This window comes from Crocuta crocuta, unplaced genomic scaffold (assembly GCF_008692635.1).
Source record: "Crocuta crocuta isolate KB4526 unplaced genomic scaffold, BGI_CrCroc_1.0 scaffold231, whole genome shotgun sequence".
NCBI classification, from domain to species: Eukaryota; Metazoa; Chordata; class Mammalia; order Carnivora; family Hyaenidae; genus Crocuta; species Crocuta crocuta.
Window position 1 is genome coordinate 4,645,244 of NW_027528357.1, and position 13,437 is coordinate 4,658,680.

A 13,437-nucleotide genomic window follows, 5' to 3' on the forward strand; every position below is an offset into this window, starting at 1 on the left:
TTGGATCATTTCTGAATTCAAACCTTAGCCCTCTTAGTTACTAGCTGTGTGACTCAGAAAATCACTTAACCTTTCTATGCTTCAGTTCTCTCATCTATAATACAGGGATATAGTGATAACATACCTCCTGGTGTGCTGGGAGGATTATTATGTAGTGTTTAGAGCAGTGCCAGGGCACATGTGAGACTATGGGAGTATTCTTTCCACTTTTACCTCTTAAAAGCAGGGAACACTGTCTTGGTATAATCATTTTTGCATGATCATCTCCTAATCTATAACCTAGCTTTTTGCTCCAGAACATTTGGTTGGTTACTGGCCAGTATTCTAGGGCATACCAAAAAGAAGTAAGACCACTTAGTTGAATCAACGAAGGATTTTCTGGAAGCACAAGGTGGACTTTACATCTCTGATTTCCTAAATAAAAAGGGGAGTCAGCTTAACAGTGACAGCCTTCTCTTCTTTCTCCAAGTGGCAACACTGCCATTTATTTGTAATGAAATGTCCTTTTTATATAATTTATCAAGCAACATATGAGACCAGGTCCCATACTAAGTTCTTTAGTCTAGCACATACTAGTCAGAGTATGTTTGGAGAAACCATACTCTGGAGGTCATCCATTTAACAATACTGACGAATACCCATGAGTTATCATTTTTTTTCTACCATATTATAACGGACAGGTTTTACAACATGAGGTTTTAAAATGTACTTATTGTATGCCTTTAATCCTATTCAAAATTAGGTGAGGAATGACTATTGAGTCATTCCCATGTGCCTAGTACTACACTAGCTAATTTGCATTAATGACCTCACCAGATTGTTAGTGTCTCTCTTGTTTTCCATGGAAACTGAAAATGTCTTAGTATCTATAACAGAGAAATGAACTCATCTTTTTTTTTATAAAGCTTTTTTTAATGTTTATTTATTTTAGAGAGAGAGAGCGAGTAGGGTAGGGGCAGAGCGAGAGGGAGACACAGAATCTGAAGCAGGCTCCAGGTTCTAAACTGTCAGCACAGAGCCCAACATAGGGCTTGAACTCACAAGCTGTGAGATCATGACCTGAGCTGAAGTCAGACACTCAACTGACTGAGCTACTGCGGGGCCTGAGAAATGAGCTAATCTCAAAATCAATTTCTAATCTGAGTATTCTGAGAAAACTTCTGTGGGTACAACATAGTCAATGCAGATATGCACACCGGTGGTGTGACAGTCGTCAAATTGATATTTCTAGAATTCAAAGGAAATACCTTTCTCAGAAGTCTTGTTTTATATCTGAAACTCCTAAACATTTTATGGAAGAAAAAAAGTAGTGTTAATGAGAAAATGAGGGGCGTATGGCTGGCTCAGTTGTTTGAGCGTCCGACTTTAGCTCAGGTCATGATCTCATGGTTCGTGGGTTCGAACCTCACATAGGGTTCTGTGCTGACAGCTCAGAGCCTGGAGCCTGCTTCAGATTCTGTGTCTCCCTCTCTCTCTGCCCCTCTCCCACTCATGCTAGCTCGCACTCTCAAAAATAAGTAAACATTAAAACAATTTTAAAAAATAAGGAAATGAAAACTCATATAAAAGAGATACTTTCAGTGAGTGCAGATAATACTTTTTTCTTTTAACAGATTGCAATACATTTACATTTTTAAAAATCAACGTTTACTGAAAAGGGTCAAATTTTAGTCTACATATTAAAAATATTAAAGGCATACACTTAGGTGGATTTAGTGTTGAAGTGTGTCATGGATTGAATGGTGTCTTCCCCAAAATTCATGTGTTGAGGCTCTAACCCCCAGTGCCTCAGAATATGACTGTATTTGGAGATAAGTATTTTAAAGAGGTTAAGGTAAAATGAGGACATAAGGGGAGAGGCCCTAAGCAACATCACCAGTGTCCTTACAAGAAGAGGAAGAGAGCCAGGGATGTTTCTGCACAGAGAAAAGGCCATGTGAGAACATGGCAAGATGGCAGCCATCTGCAGGCCAAGGAGAGGGACTTCAGGAGAAACCTGCCCTGCTGGCACCTTGGTCTTAGACCTCCAGCCTCCAGAACTGTGAGAAAATAAATTTCTGTTGTCCAAGACACATAGTCTGTGGTATTTTGTTATAGTAGCTCTAGTAAACTAACAAAAAGTGGAAGAAATCAGAGAACATTAAAGGAACGAATATATTCTTTCCCAATATCACTTTTAGGGATTTTTTTTTCCCCCCTCCCCCCATCAGTCGTTTTCCCCAAGTCAGTGAATTGCTGATAGCTGTCTTTACCCAGGTTACCACTGCTCCATAGGTAAAGCTGAATACTTTGCTTTTTCACCTACTTAATACTCTTATACAAAATGTTCAACTAAAGGGCTAATTGTAAGAGGTGATTTATTTTAAGCAGTAAAAATTTTACTAGTAAAAAAGACCTTCTAAGAACTCCTAACAGTTTTGTTTAGAGTGAGAGGGAATTTTATATTGATAGCGCTATCAATATCCCGTGACATCAACAGATATTTATTGCACACCTACTGTGCACCAGGCACTGTGTTAGGTGCCGGAGATATGGCATTGAACCAATCAGAGAAGCTCCCTGCTTCACAGAGAAGATAGCTGGTAAACCAATCAACCAACCAACTGCTCAACCAATGATCGCAGTTATGGTAAGAATGAAATATATGATATGCCATGATAGAGACAAGTATGGGAGACCTACTTGAGGAGATGCCTTTAATCTGAGTTTGAAGCCAGAGAAGCAGCCTTTACATACATGTAAAGGAAGCCAGAGCATGTGTGTATAGCAGGATAGGGCAAGGGTGAAATGGGAAGAATGTTCTTAGCACAGGGAAGAACTAGTATCATGGTCTTGAGGCAGTTTTAGGAACTGTTTGTAGGACTGATCAAAGTGGATGCTGCTAAGTATGGTGATTGAGTTGAGAGAAGCCCATGAGACGGAGGCTGGGGTCAGGGTAGGCAAGGGAGGGTGGGGTCATACACAGGCCATGGTTGGGGTTGGGGTGCAAACCCAGTGCAGTAGGAGTCTATTAAAAGGTTTTAAGCAGGCAAGCTGATAGTAATTTAGACCTCATATATGAAACCTAGAAATGATAGTAGATATATAACTTATTGGTGTTGATATTGATACAATATAAATAATGTAAAAATTATTTATATAATTTTTCTCAAGAGAAAAAACATAAGCAGAACAAATTTTAACCTATTTATATGTGATCAGGGGTCTAATTAAGTGATAGTAATTGATCATGACATCAAAGTATAGACTGGAGCCTTTAACTGCACTCCTTCCCTTACAGAGGGGGTCTTTTCAGAGCTGAGAGCACTATGCCAGAAGGTTATGAATAAGGTATCAAGCATATAATTATGGGTACAGTTGGAAGTTCTGGGCTGTTTTCCCATCTTCTTAGTCTGCCCATCAGTTGGTCCCAATAAATCACTATCAAGCCCAGTACTTGATAAGCTTTAGGAAAGGGCAGAAAAAGCCCTCACTGTATTACATTTTGATATCCCTTCTCCCTCACTGGCGAAGGTGGCTGAAAACCATTAAAGCTTTTAAGACTTCATTGAATTAGGAAGACAGCAGGAATTCTCCCTTGAGCTATAGTTAATTTATTTGGTTTACCTGACATCAGAACCAGCAAGGACATAAGTGTTTCTCTAATTTAGCAGCAGACTATTTACAAATGAGTCAGTTTCCCATTGTATTAAGTACTTAATTTGAGGAAAAGTCCCCCCCCCCCAAAGAGTTAAGCAGGAGCATATATGAATAATTACAAAATAAATATTTTAACCAAGAATAGCGATTAAGTTTCTGTTTGTAGACCATCTCATGAAAGATGCGCTGGTAGGGAGCCTGAAGAATGGTGGAAAGTAGATGGGACCCAGTGTCAGAAGACCTCTGTGTAAGCCGTTGCTAGCATATGACCTTGGATAAGTCTCTTAATGTGTCAGAGCTAGCATTTACTTATCAGTGAAATGGAATGAATGATATCCAAACTTGTAGAGCTTTGATGAGCAAATAAAGTGTAAAAAAGGGTCTGTAATTTTCGAAGCACTTCATTAATGTGCTTATTAATGTGTTATTCATATCCTGGTTGCCATGATGAGATACAAGAGACTGAAGACAAAATTCTTGCTCTTTGAAGACTGTAATTACAGTGGGAAACTACAATGCATAGACTAAAAATGGTAACACAACCACCATTCTTATTACTAGCATGTGCTCAAAATATCTGTCAAAATGAAATTAAAATAATGTAGTAGGATTTGCAATTTCAGGAAATAGATATGTGGTAGATGCAGTGGGGAGCAGTGACCAGAAAAGCTTTCTGGAAGGCATGTGTTTATGTAGGCTACTTTATAAAAGCCAATGTAGCATAGTGGTTAGGTGTTTGGGATGAGGTAGATAATGGTTAAAATCCCTGATCCACTGTTTTGTAGCTATGTGACTGTGGGAGAGTCACGTAAACTCTGTAAATTGATACCCTTACTTATCAAAAATGGATATGAATGTATTTACAGGTTTACACTAAGGACTAGGAGAAATTATGTAAATAAAGTTTTTACACAGTGCTTAGCAGGAGGCATATGGTTTAAAAAAATGGTAGCTCTTGTGATTATTAGCCTTAATCTCACCAGAGTTGAATGGCAGTGAAGCATTATAGCTATTATGATGACAGAGAAGGTGAGACATCGCTTCATCGTTTACATAATCACAGCAAGTGTGGGGAACAGTGAGGTTCTAATTCAACATAAAGGAAATATAAGAAAAATGAGAAATTCAAAAGAGTTGGAAATTTTTAAGAACAAAAAAAGCATTGAGAAATATGGAGGGCAATAGCTATTAACAAGGAGTCTTCTTCATGGATCAGTCTTAAGTTCTGCTTTGTTTTCCAAATAAATATGGCCTCCAGCTTTCATCAAACAGATGTCAGGTGTCTCTGCTGAGACAGTTTTACTGTCTTAAATGGCCATCAATTCAATGTGATCAATCACTTGAGTAGGGAAAAGGGCTGGTGGTGACAAACTGAGCTTTCCTCTTTGGAGATTTCTTTGTCACAAATTTAATTAAGAAAAGGTCAAAGAAGAGTGTGGAAGTAGCTGAAGTGTGTTCAGAATTATGGGGGAGAGGACACAGTATGAGACCACAGCTTTGCCTTCAGACACGATTGAATCTATATTGACTGTATTCTTCTTTGAAGACTGTCAATACATTTTTTTTTTGGTAATTCCATATTTAGTTCTATTGTTTCAGCTACCATATAACATTGGGGAACCAAATTCATTGGGAATAGATTAAAGCAATCACTCTTCTCACTCATACTTTTGAGAGGCTGAAATGTAACAAAGAAGAGGAATTGTTTGACCTACAAGCTCAACAACTTTGAACAAAAGGTGGGGTTAACTGCAGAGTGCTTTTTAACTTTATCTTCGTGAAGAGTAGGAAATAGTATAAAATGAAACTAGTGTGCTGCTCATATATTTTTAAAATACAAATTAAGATAAATATGTAATTACTAATAGATGTTCATCAATGTTATCTCCTAAAACATCTCATGTACTAATTTTATAAGAATAGTTCTAGGCATTGGGTGCAGGAAACAGTCCAGGGAGGAGAGTTCTAGAAACAAAGAAGTAGCTAACAATACCAAGTGGTGAAGGTGATGAGGACTGAGTAATGGCCATCACGTGTTTTAGGGATGTTTTTTGTGAAATAGTAGAGGAAAGGAGGCCAGCTGTTTTTAAAGGCAACTTAACCCCTTTTTTCACTTAATAGTTATAATTGCAAAAAAAAAAGTCCAGTGGCCTTTAGTTCAGAGAAGTTAGACTTATTAAGCAAAATTTACATATTTCTAAGAAACTGGTAAACACATTTGTAAAGCAGGAGTCTAAACTAGGCTGAAACACATGATAAATATATATAGTCTGTCTACTTATTTTCATTCAAACATATGATAGATATGTAGACTGTCCCCTGACTTTCATTTTTGTTCAAATGTACATTTATTATCACAACCAACTAACTTTAACCAATCGGAGGAATATCCTAGGTCACAATTAAAATAAAAAGAGAAAAATTTTATGAATGCCTTTATCCGAATACACAGGGCTATCTGAATTCATACAGTTTAACTCATTTGGAAGTAAGCTTTGTATATTCTGGAACTTGAAAGTCATCTTTATCAGGGTGGCTACCCAGAAACATTTATAAGCCAGAGAAGAGTTGAAAGACAATTTCTCCCACTGATATCATTAAGGAAGTGATTTCCATGGTAGGATCCCATCCCATCACTTTTCCTCTTTTTTACTTCTATCTTAAATTAATGGAACATTGTCTTCCAAATCAGTAGATATCCACATCCTTGGAATAAGAAAATTCTTGCACCACTATTGTGGAGGCATTTGATATGGCACATGTAACACAGAGCTGACTGGGGGGACCCAGAGGCCAGCATCCACTGAAGACTAATATTTAGCATGGCATCCAGTTACACAAATTTCCCCTTTAGCTGCGTTTAAACAAGGATATGAATTCCATGGTACATGAATGGGAAGTATCCAAACTAATGTCAGGAAGGACATCTTACTTGAATCGATTCAAAGGTGACTTAGTGACACCTAAGTGTCACTAAGTGAAGGGGCATTCACTTGCCCCTTGCTGGGGCTTCTTGTCAAGGGATCAGACGGTTACCCTTTCTAAGGACAGTCAAGCAGCCAAACCTGCACTAACCATGGTGGGTTGTTCCGGAGCCTGTTGACATACAACCCGATGAGAACATGTTCATCAGCTAGCCTGTCTGCCACATTCAGGCTGTACTGTATCCTGAAACAGGGCAGGAGGAAAGAAAGGGTGTTGAGCGGAGAGGCAGAAAGAGGCAGAGCAGGTAGGAGTGAGTTTGTGATAGAAAAAGCATTTGGAACACCAAGTAGGTAGAGGAAAAATATAAGTGATGTTCTATGAAAAATCCAAGCAAAATCCAAGCAACGAAATACACAATTCCATTTCACTAATTTTAAAAATAAAGATTTCCATGTAGGTAAAGTAATGTTTAAGAAAACAGAACTGCATTTTTCAAGCCAGTAAAGCCAAGAAATTCATCTGGACGGTAAGCACATTGATTAGGTTGCAAGCAAAGAGTATAAGTATCCTTTGGAAAATCAAATCTGAAGTTTAGTCATTTTAAAAAAAAGGAGATCAGGGAACGTGAATTACATAGATGTGTCTACTCAAAAGAACTACTTGGTGCTGTTAGTTGGGTTATAATAGATCTGCTTTTGCTAAATCAAAGATGGTCTATCAAACACAAAGCATTTTTGACACAAGAATTCTCCGGTTTTAGTTGAGTTAATTCAGGGTTCCAGGACACTCTGGCTTTAACTTACCCTTTGCCCTTCAGAAAAGCTGGAGCAGCCCTAGCCAGCAGTTTGTTCTGCTCTACTTCACTGTCCTTGGGAGGAGAGCTAGTTAATAAGATGGGAAAGCCAAGAAGAGCGTAAACACAGCAATGCATTCAAGAATAGAACTGGCTACAGACACTGCCAAGTCTAGATCCAAGCTCCATTTGGACAGCTCTCTTGGTATTTTGAAATGTTCAAGATGTCTGCAGATTTCCACAGAGTTGAACTAGGAGTAGAAACTTGGCCCGAGGACCATAATTGCAATTACACAAGCGTCCATGATCTGTAGTTTGACCTCAGCTATTTGTTTAACAAATAGATTGCATATGCCTGGACATAATGAAAATCCATTCAACATTCACTAGAGATGATCATGTCAACAGTCAGATAGCTCACGAAGTCCTGACAGCCTTTAGATCCCACTCAAAAAGTATACTTCTCCAGTGTTCCCTGTTTTCTCCAACTTTCTGAGTTGAATAGACACTTGAAAATTATCTAGTTAGAAGATTGCTGTCATATAGAAGTGCTTTGCTACCCCAGGCACAAGTCACCTGACCCTTGCTGAGAAGCTGTAAAGAAAACTTTCAGAGAAACAGAGAAATAAACCTTTGATCCTTATAAAAATATATTTATCTTCCTTGTGTCTGTAACGGGTGAATAGTCCCATCACTATAGCAAATTCTTAACATTTTAGGTTCATTATGAGGCATACTCATTTTATTTAGTAATTTAAATGACAGTTTTGAAAGTTTAAAGTATAGTTTTATTAAGGGACAAATAGAAACAGAAATAATAATAAAGTGTGGCCATGCCAAAGTGACCCAAGATCTACTGGTTATATTTCATTGGGAAAAATGGTAATAACTGTTAGTATTACAATTGTACTTGTAATGTGATTAAAAGGAACTTGCTCCTGTGTAGGTTAAGAATTTGCCCTGTAACACTGGTGGATCTAAAACTATCCATCCACCCCTTTCATGGTGAATACAAAAAAATGAGCTGTCTGACTTTGTTTGGTGGTCAATTTGTTAATTTCTGGGATTAGAATTATGAGGTTTTGCCAATAACTTGCGCAACTTTTCAACCAGTTCTAAATGTATGTATGTAGTAAGATGACTTGTAAAGTAGTTAAAATCTTAAAAACTTTGAGTTTTAAGGATTTATTACAAAGCATAACTCTTTCAGACCAGGAAGTACAAAAAAAATCCAAATGTGTAAGTAAATGTCACATTAAGATTGTGCATATTGTAATTAGAATTCTTGTGTTAGCATTGTATATACTATAATATTCCTTAAGTTGTGAGGTCTCTGGAAAACTTAAAAATAAAATTTGATTTATAAAGAAAATGTCTAGTAGAGACTAGGCACTCATTTGTTGAATGTATGACCTCAAGTAGCTTTTCAGGAATGCACCTATTACTTACAGAGTACAGGTGCACACAAATAAAATCTACTTTAAAAATGAAATGATTAATGTTCTAGGAGAATTTAGTTCTTTGATGAACATGATTTCTTCCCCCCCTTCTAAGGTGGAAACTGTCCATCAGGATGAAATAGCCACCTTACGCCATCATCATAGTTGGTATTTTCCTATCGTCTCATCAAAAGAGCATTTCAGGGGCACCTGGGTGGCTCAGTCAGTTAAGCGTCCGACTTCAGCTCAGGTCATGATCTCATGGTTCTTGGGTTTGAGCCCTGTGTCAGGCTCTGTGCTGACAGCTAGCTCAGAACCTGGAGCCTGTTTCAGACTCTGTGTCTCCCTCTCTCTCTGACCCTCCCCTGTTCACGCTCGCTCTCTCTCAGAAATAAATAAAACATTAAAAAAAAAAAAGGAGAGCATTTCAAACCCTGTCTCCTGAAGCATATCCCTCTGTATTCATTATCCAATAACGACAGTCTCTCTGCTGCCCAATTACCACCCTCCCCAGCTTTTTTTTAGAACTCAGGATAGATTTCCAATCCCTGCAAACCCACTCAAAACAGGTGTGAAATATCAATAATTCTTCCTTCCAAACTTAACTATTTCTTCCCTGTTATGCCTTTTGGCCCTTGAATCTTAGAAATTATGATGGTATTTCCTTAAATCAAAAGCCTAATAATTACACAGGTACAACCTTTGGTGCTGAATGGACAAGAAGAAAGAAAGGACCAGTAGAGAAAAGAAACATGAAAGGATCAACTGTAAGGGTGTTTTTGCTACCAATTACTCCAGTGAAGTCTCATAGGAGGAAGGTGGTGTGTCAGCAAAGCCCCAGGAGTGCATCCTGCCACTTGGTCATCGCCACGCACTAGCATAAGAGGAATCTGCTGATTTCAGGAAGGGAGCAGTGGCCCAGATTTTCCTTTAGTGGCCTTATTTCCTCCCTATTCTTTGATCCCCTCTCTCCCCTACTCCGTTTGCCTGTCTCCCCTGTTCTCTTCTTTTTTTTTTCCATTCTTCTTCTTCCCAAATCCTTTCCTCCTTCAAAGGGAAGAGGAGCAGACGTTCTATCTGTACACATCTCTTTTCGTTTTATTGTCATTTTCTTTGCACTTACCAGTGTTGGTTTGAAGAAATCATTTAAATTCTTTTATGTTTTTTTCTGCCTCCCACATGGTTTCTTGGGAAAACCAGTTCTTGGAAAATATGGAAATTACACTCTTTGCATTTATGAGTTTGTGGAAATATACCATTTACTTCGTTTCTACAGCTCTCAGTATCTAGGGCCAAGAGAATTTCTGACTTTTGGTACTCACTGTCCACATAGTTTCTGTACTTCCTAGAACTGGTCTCAAATTCTCAAAGTCTGAGAAGCCAAAAATATGACCACGTATAGAGGAAGCCAACTTCATGATGGAGACAAGAAAAAAAAAGCCACTCTTTCTAAATGAAATGGATCAAGAACTTACAGAGTTGATAGGAGAGGCAGGTTTCACCTAAAGCCTGGGTGTATAAAGACTTCATGTGAAGTATCTTCATGAGAATTTTTATTTATTTATTTTTTTAATTTCTAGGAGAGAGAGAGACAGCGCGAGCAGGGGAGGGTCAGAGAGAGAGGGAGTCACAGACTGAAACAGGCTCCAGGCTCTGAGCTGGCTGTCAGCACAGAACCCGACACGGGGCTTGAACCCACGAACTGCGAGATCATGACCCAAGCGAAAGTCGGACGCTTAACCGACTAAGCAACCCAGGCACCCCGAGAATTTCTTTTGTGGCTCCCAATGAGCTCGAGAAAGGAAAGCAAAGAGAAGAACTTTTCTCCTGAGTTGTTGTGAGGATAGTAAGAATATATAGTTTATTATCATTTCTTCAAAGCAATATACACTCACCATACTTTATAGAATACATTAGATTTTTAAACTTTCATTTTGTAGCTTGGCTGTTTGTGTGGAGAAGTTAGGTCATATTTCCAACTCATTGTGGGCTTGGGGATCAGGCACATTAAAACCTACATTCTTCCCACAAAATGATGCTTTTGGCATGTCAGTGTACAAGAATAACAATGGCTTGCATATAACTATCAGTAGAAGTCTCTCCTTTTTTGATTTGCCTTGCTCTCAAAGCAAAATGTGTCCTTCCTTTTAACTTCTGTAGCTGGGAATTATTTGGAATTCCTCTTGACCATGTACAATAAATCTTTTCTAATCTGAGTCCCAAGGAAAAGCAGGATCACCATCTCTAAAACTGTATGTACACATATCTCTTTTTCTTATTGTTTTTTCTTTCCACCAGGTCCTTGGCATTGTATAAGTTCATTCCTCTGTGCACACACTAACATTAATGGGTATGGTGACAATCATATGCTGGAGAGTAGGACAAGGTAAATTTTGAAGTTTATGTGTTCTTCTGGAAGAAAAAAAGGCAGGGAATACTCCTCGATTTTTTTTCTAAAGAAGTTTCTATGTTCTCACTAACTCCTTTTTAGACCTATGGAAAACAACTATAAAGATAAATGACTTTTCCCAATTTTTTTCATATGCACACATACAAATGATATAATGAATTTGGGAATGATAGAGCAAATTAAAAATGTCTTATATTTATTTATTTAAAATTCACCCTTGGTTTTGAAGGGTGACAACTGATGTCAGTATATTTGCTTAAGCACAAACATTTTTGGGCTGTTCTAAGGTAACATAATCACACACTAATGTCCCCGGGATTTTTGCTTAAACCTGAAACATGGTTTAAAAAGCCACCTTTGCTTATGTTGTGTTACTATATTAGTTCTTGCCAAATATTTTTTCTTTTATTAAACATGAAAATATAAGAATTTAAATAAAAGTCTTGGATGCAGTTTCATGGAGCAACAGTATTGTATAAACAAATGACATAAGGTAAAATAATTCTTATCACATTGGTTAAATGGAAAATGGTATTTAAATAATGGCAAATTAAAAACAGATATTTTCATTTACATTGATTTTAAATAATTGACAAACTTGTGTTTAGACAGGTGAAGCATGAAAGTTGGTCCCTTCTTAAGTAACTGTTGACTGTAAATAAAATTTTGCTTCTCATGTATGTATGTAAACAGACACACACATATATGTGTATAGCCATACATGTATGTGTGTACATTCAAACTTATAAAAATATATGTTCATAATATATATGAACATGTAATGTGCACATTCACATGTGTGTGTATATATACATATGACATTGTTTATATATGTCAAAACTTACTGAATTGTGAACTTATTTTAAATATATTCTTTGAATTGGATGTCAATTATATCTTAAAAGAGCTGTTTTTTATTTAACTGCTTCTCACTATAATTAATACAGACTAGTAACAAGGGCATTAAACTAACTTAAAAACCATAAAAAGGTGTCCACAAGTCAGTTTTGTCAAGATAATTTCTGGACAAATTCTGTTTTCCTTTCCTTTTCCAGCTTTCCATATCTGAGATCTGAGACAAACTATCTGCCACATACAAATCAGCAAACAAGCATAAAAAATAGCTCAGTGTTTCTGTAGGAAAATTAGTTGTCATCAGCTCAGGCTGGCATGAAAGCTGAACCATCTTTTAAGCAGGTACCATGGAGGAAATAAGAATTTGCAGGCCATATTTAATTCACTACATTTACTATGTTGTTCCCCCAGATATCATCAAGCTGGGTCAATCGCATTTTAGTCAGAGGAGCATCTAGAAAAGTTTGCTGGGTGCAGGGCATGCACAGAGAAGAACTAAAGCAGCTTCAGGAAGAGAATATAGGTTATGGAAGGGTGGAAGGGAGGTGACTGCAATTGTAATCATGCACTAATAGTTTTGTATGGAAATAGAGTGGAGGGTGAAGACCAGTGTACTTCCAGTTTGAAAAAAAACTAGCACATGAGTGGATCTCTGGGGCTAGATGAAATAAAGAATTAACTGCAAAGAGTAATTTTTCAAGTTTCAGGAGATTTCAGGCAACATAAACAGAAAGTGACGAAATCTTCAGGGTGGTTGGTGTACAAGTTTATCTATTTTACAATGCTGATTAATAAATGTATCTATTTTCCTGATTGGAAAGGATGGCTTTTAATCTTCGAAAAAATTAACCATGGAGAAAACGTTTATTTTCTGAAGCCAAGGCTGAATTCAATGCCTTGATGTTATTTCAATTCACTTTTGATTACCAAAGCACACATGCTTAAAGTTTAGTGTGAATGTTTCAAGTCTGATGAAAAAATCTGGGTTGGTAGGCAAAGAATCTTTGGGTAAGCAAGGTGTTCAAAGAAAACCTAAAAAAGACACAGTGGATTAGCCTTTTTGTAGTTGGGAACCCAAACCAATCCATTAACTGACCAACCGGTCAACCAACGGATGTCTCCCAAATGCTGCTCTACTGGAAAGAATCCGGATTTGGGGAGTGGTTGCGGTGGATGGTGTGACTTCCCCACGTACACAACTGAGTCTAATATAGCATCAGTTATTAACCCAGTGTCATTGTGACAAACCAGAAAACAGCATATTAGATTGTGTTTGACACAGTCTATGAATCATAAGCAATAGTCTGATATTTGGGAGAGTGACAAGATCTGGCTATATACATAATGGCCAAAGTGATTTGTGAGTTGTTACTAAT

The 13,437-nt window shown here is 37.5% G+C and overlaps 1 protein-coding gene across 6 annotated transcripts in view; it reads right to left on the reverse strand.

Annotated features, from left to right (window-relative positions):
• The window catches only part of DTNA (dystrobrevin alpha), a 349,880-nt gene that overhangs the window by 45,780 nt on the left and 290,663 nt on the right, over positions 1-13,437 (reverse strand). The window contains exons 13-14 of one of the 6 annotated variants that reach the window (XM_077753820.1): positions 7,368-7,445; positions 6,715-6,807 (exon numbers count right to left, since the gene is read on the reverse strand). The exons of the other annotated variants lie outside the window; for them this stretch is intronic. Of the exons in view, the coding sequence (XP_077609946.1) occupies positions 6,715-6,807; positions 7,368-7,445 (171 nt within the window). The remainder of the gene's footprint in view (positions 1-6,714; positions 6,808-7,367; positions 7,446-13,437) is intronic. 6 annotated transcript variants of the gene reach the window in all.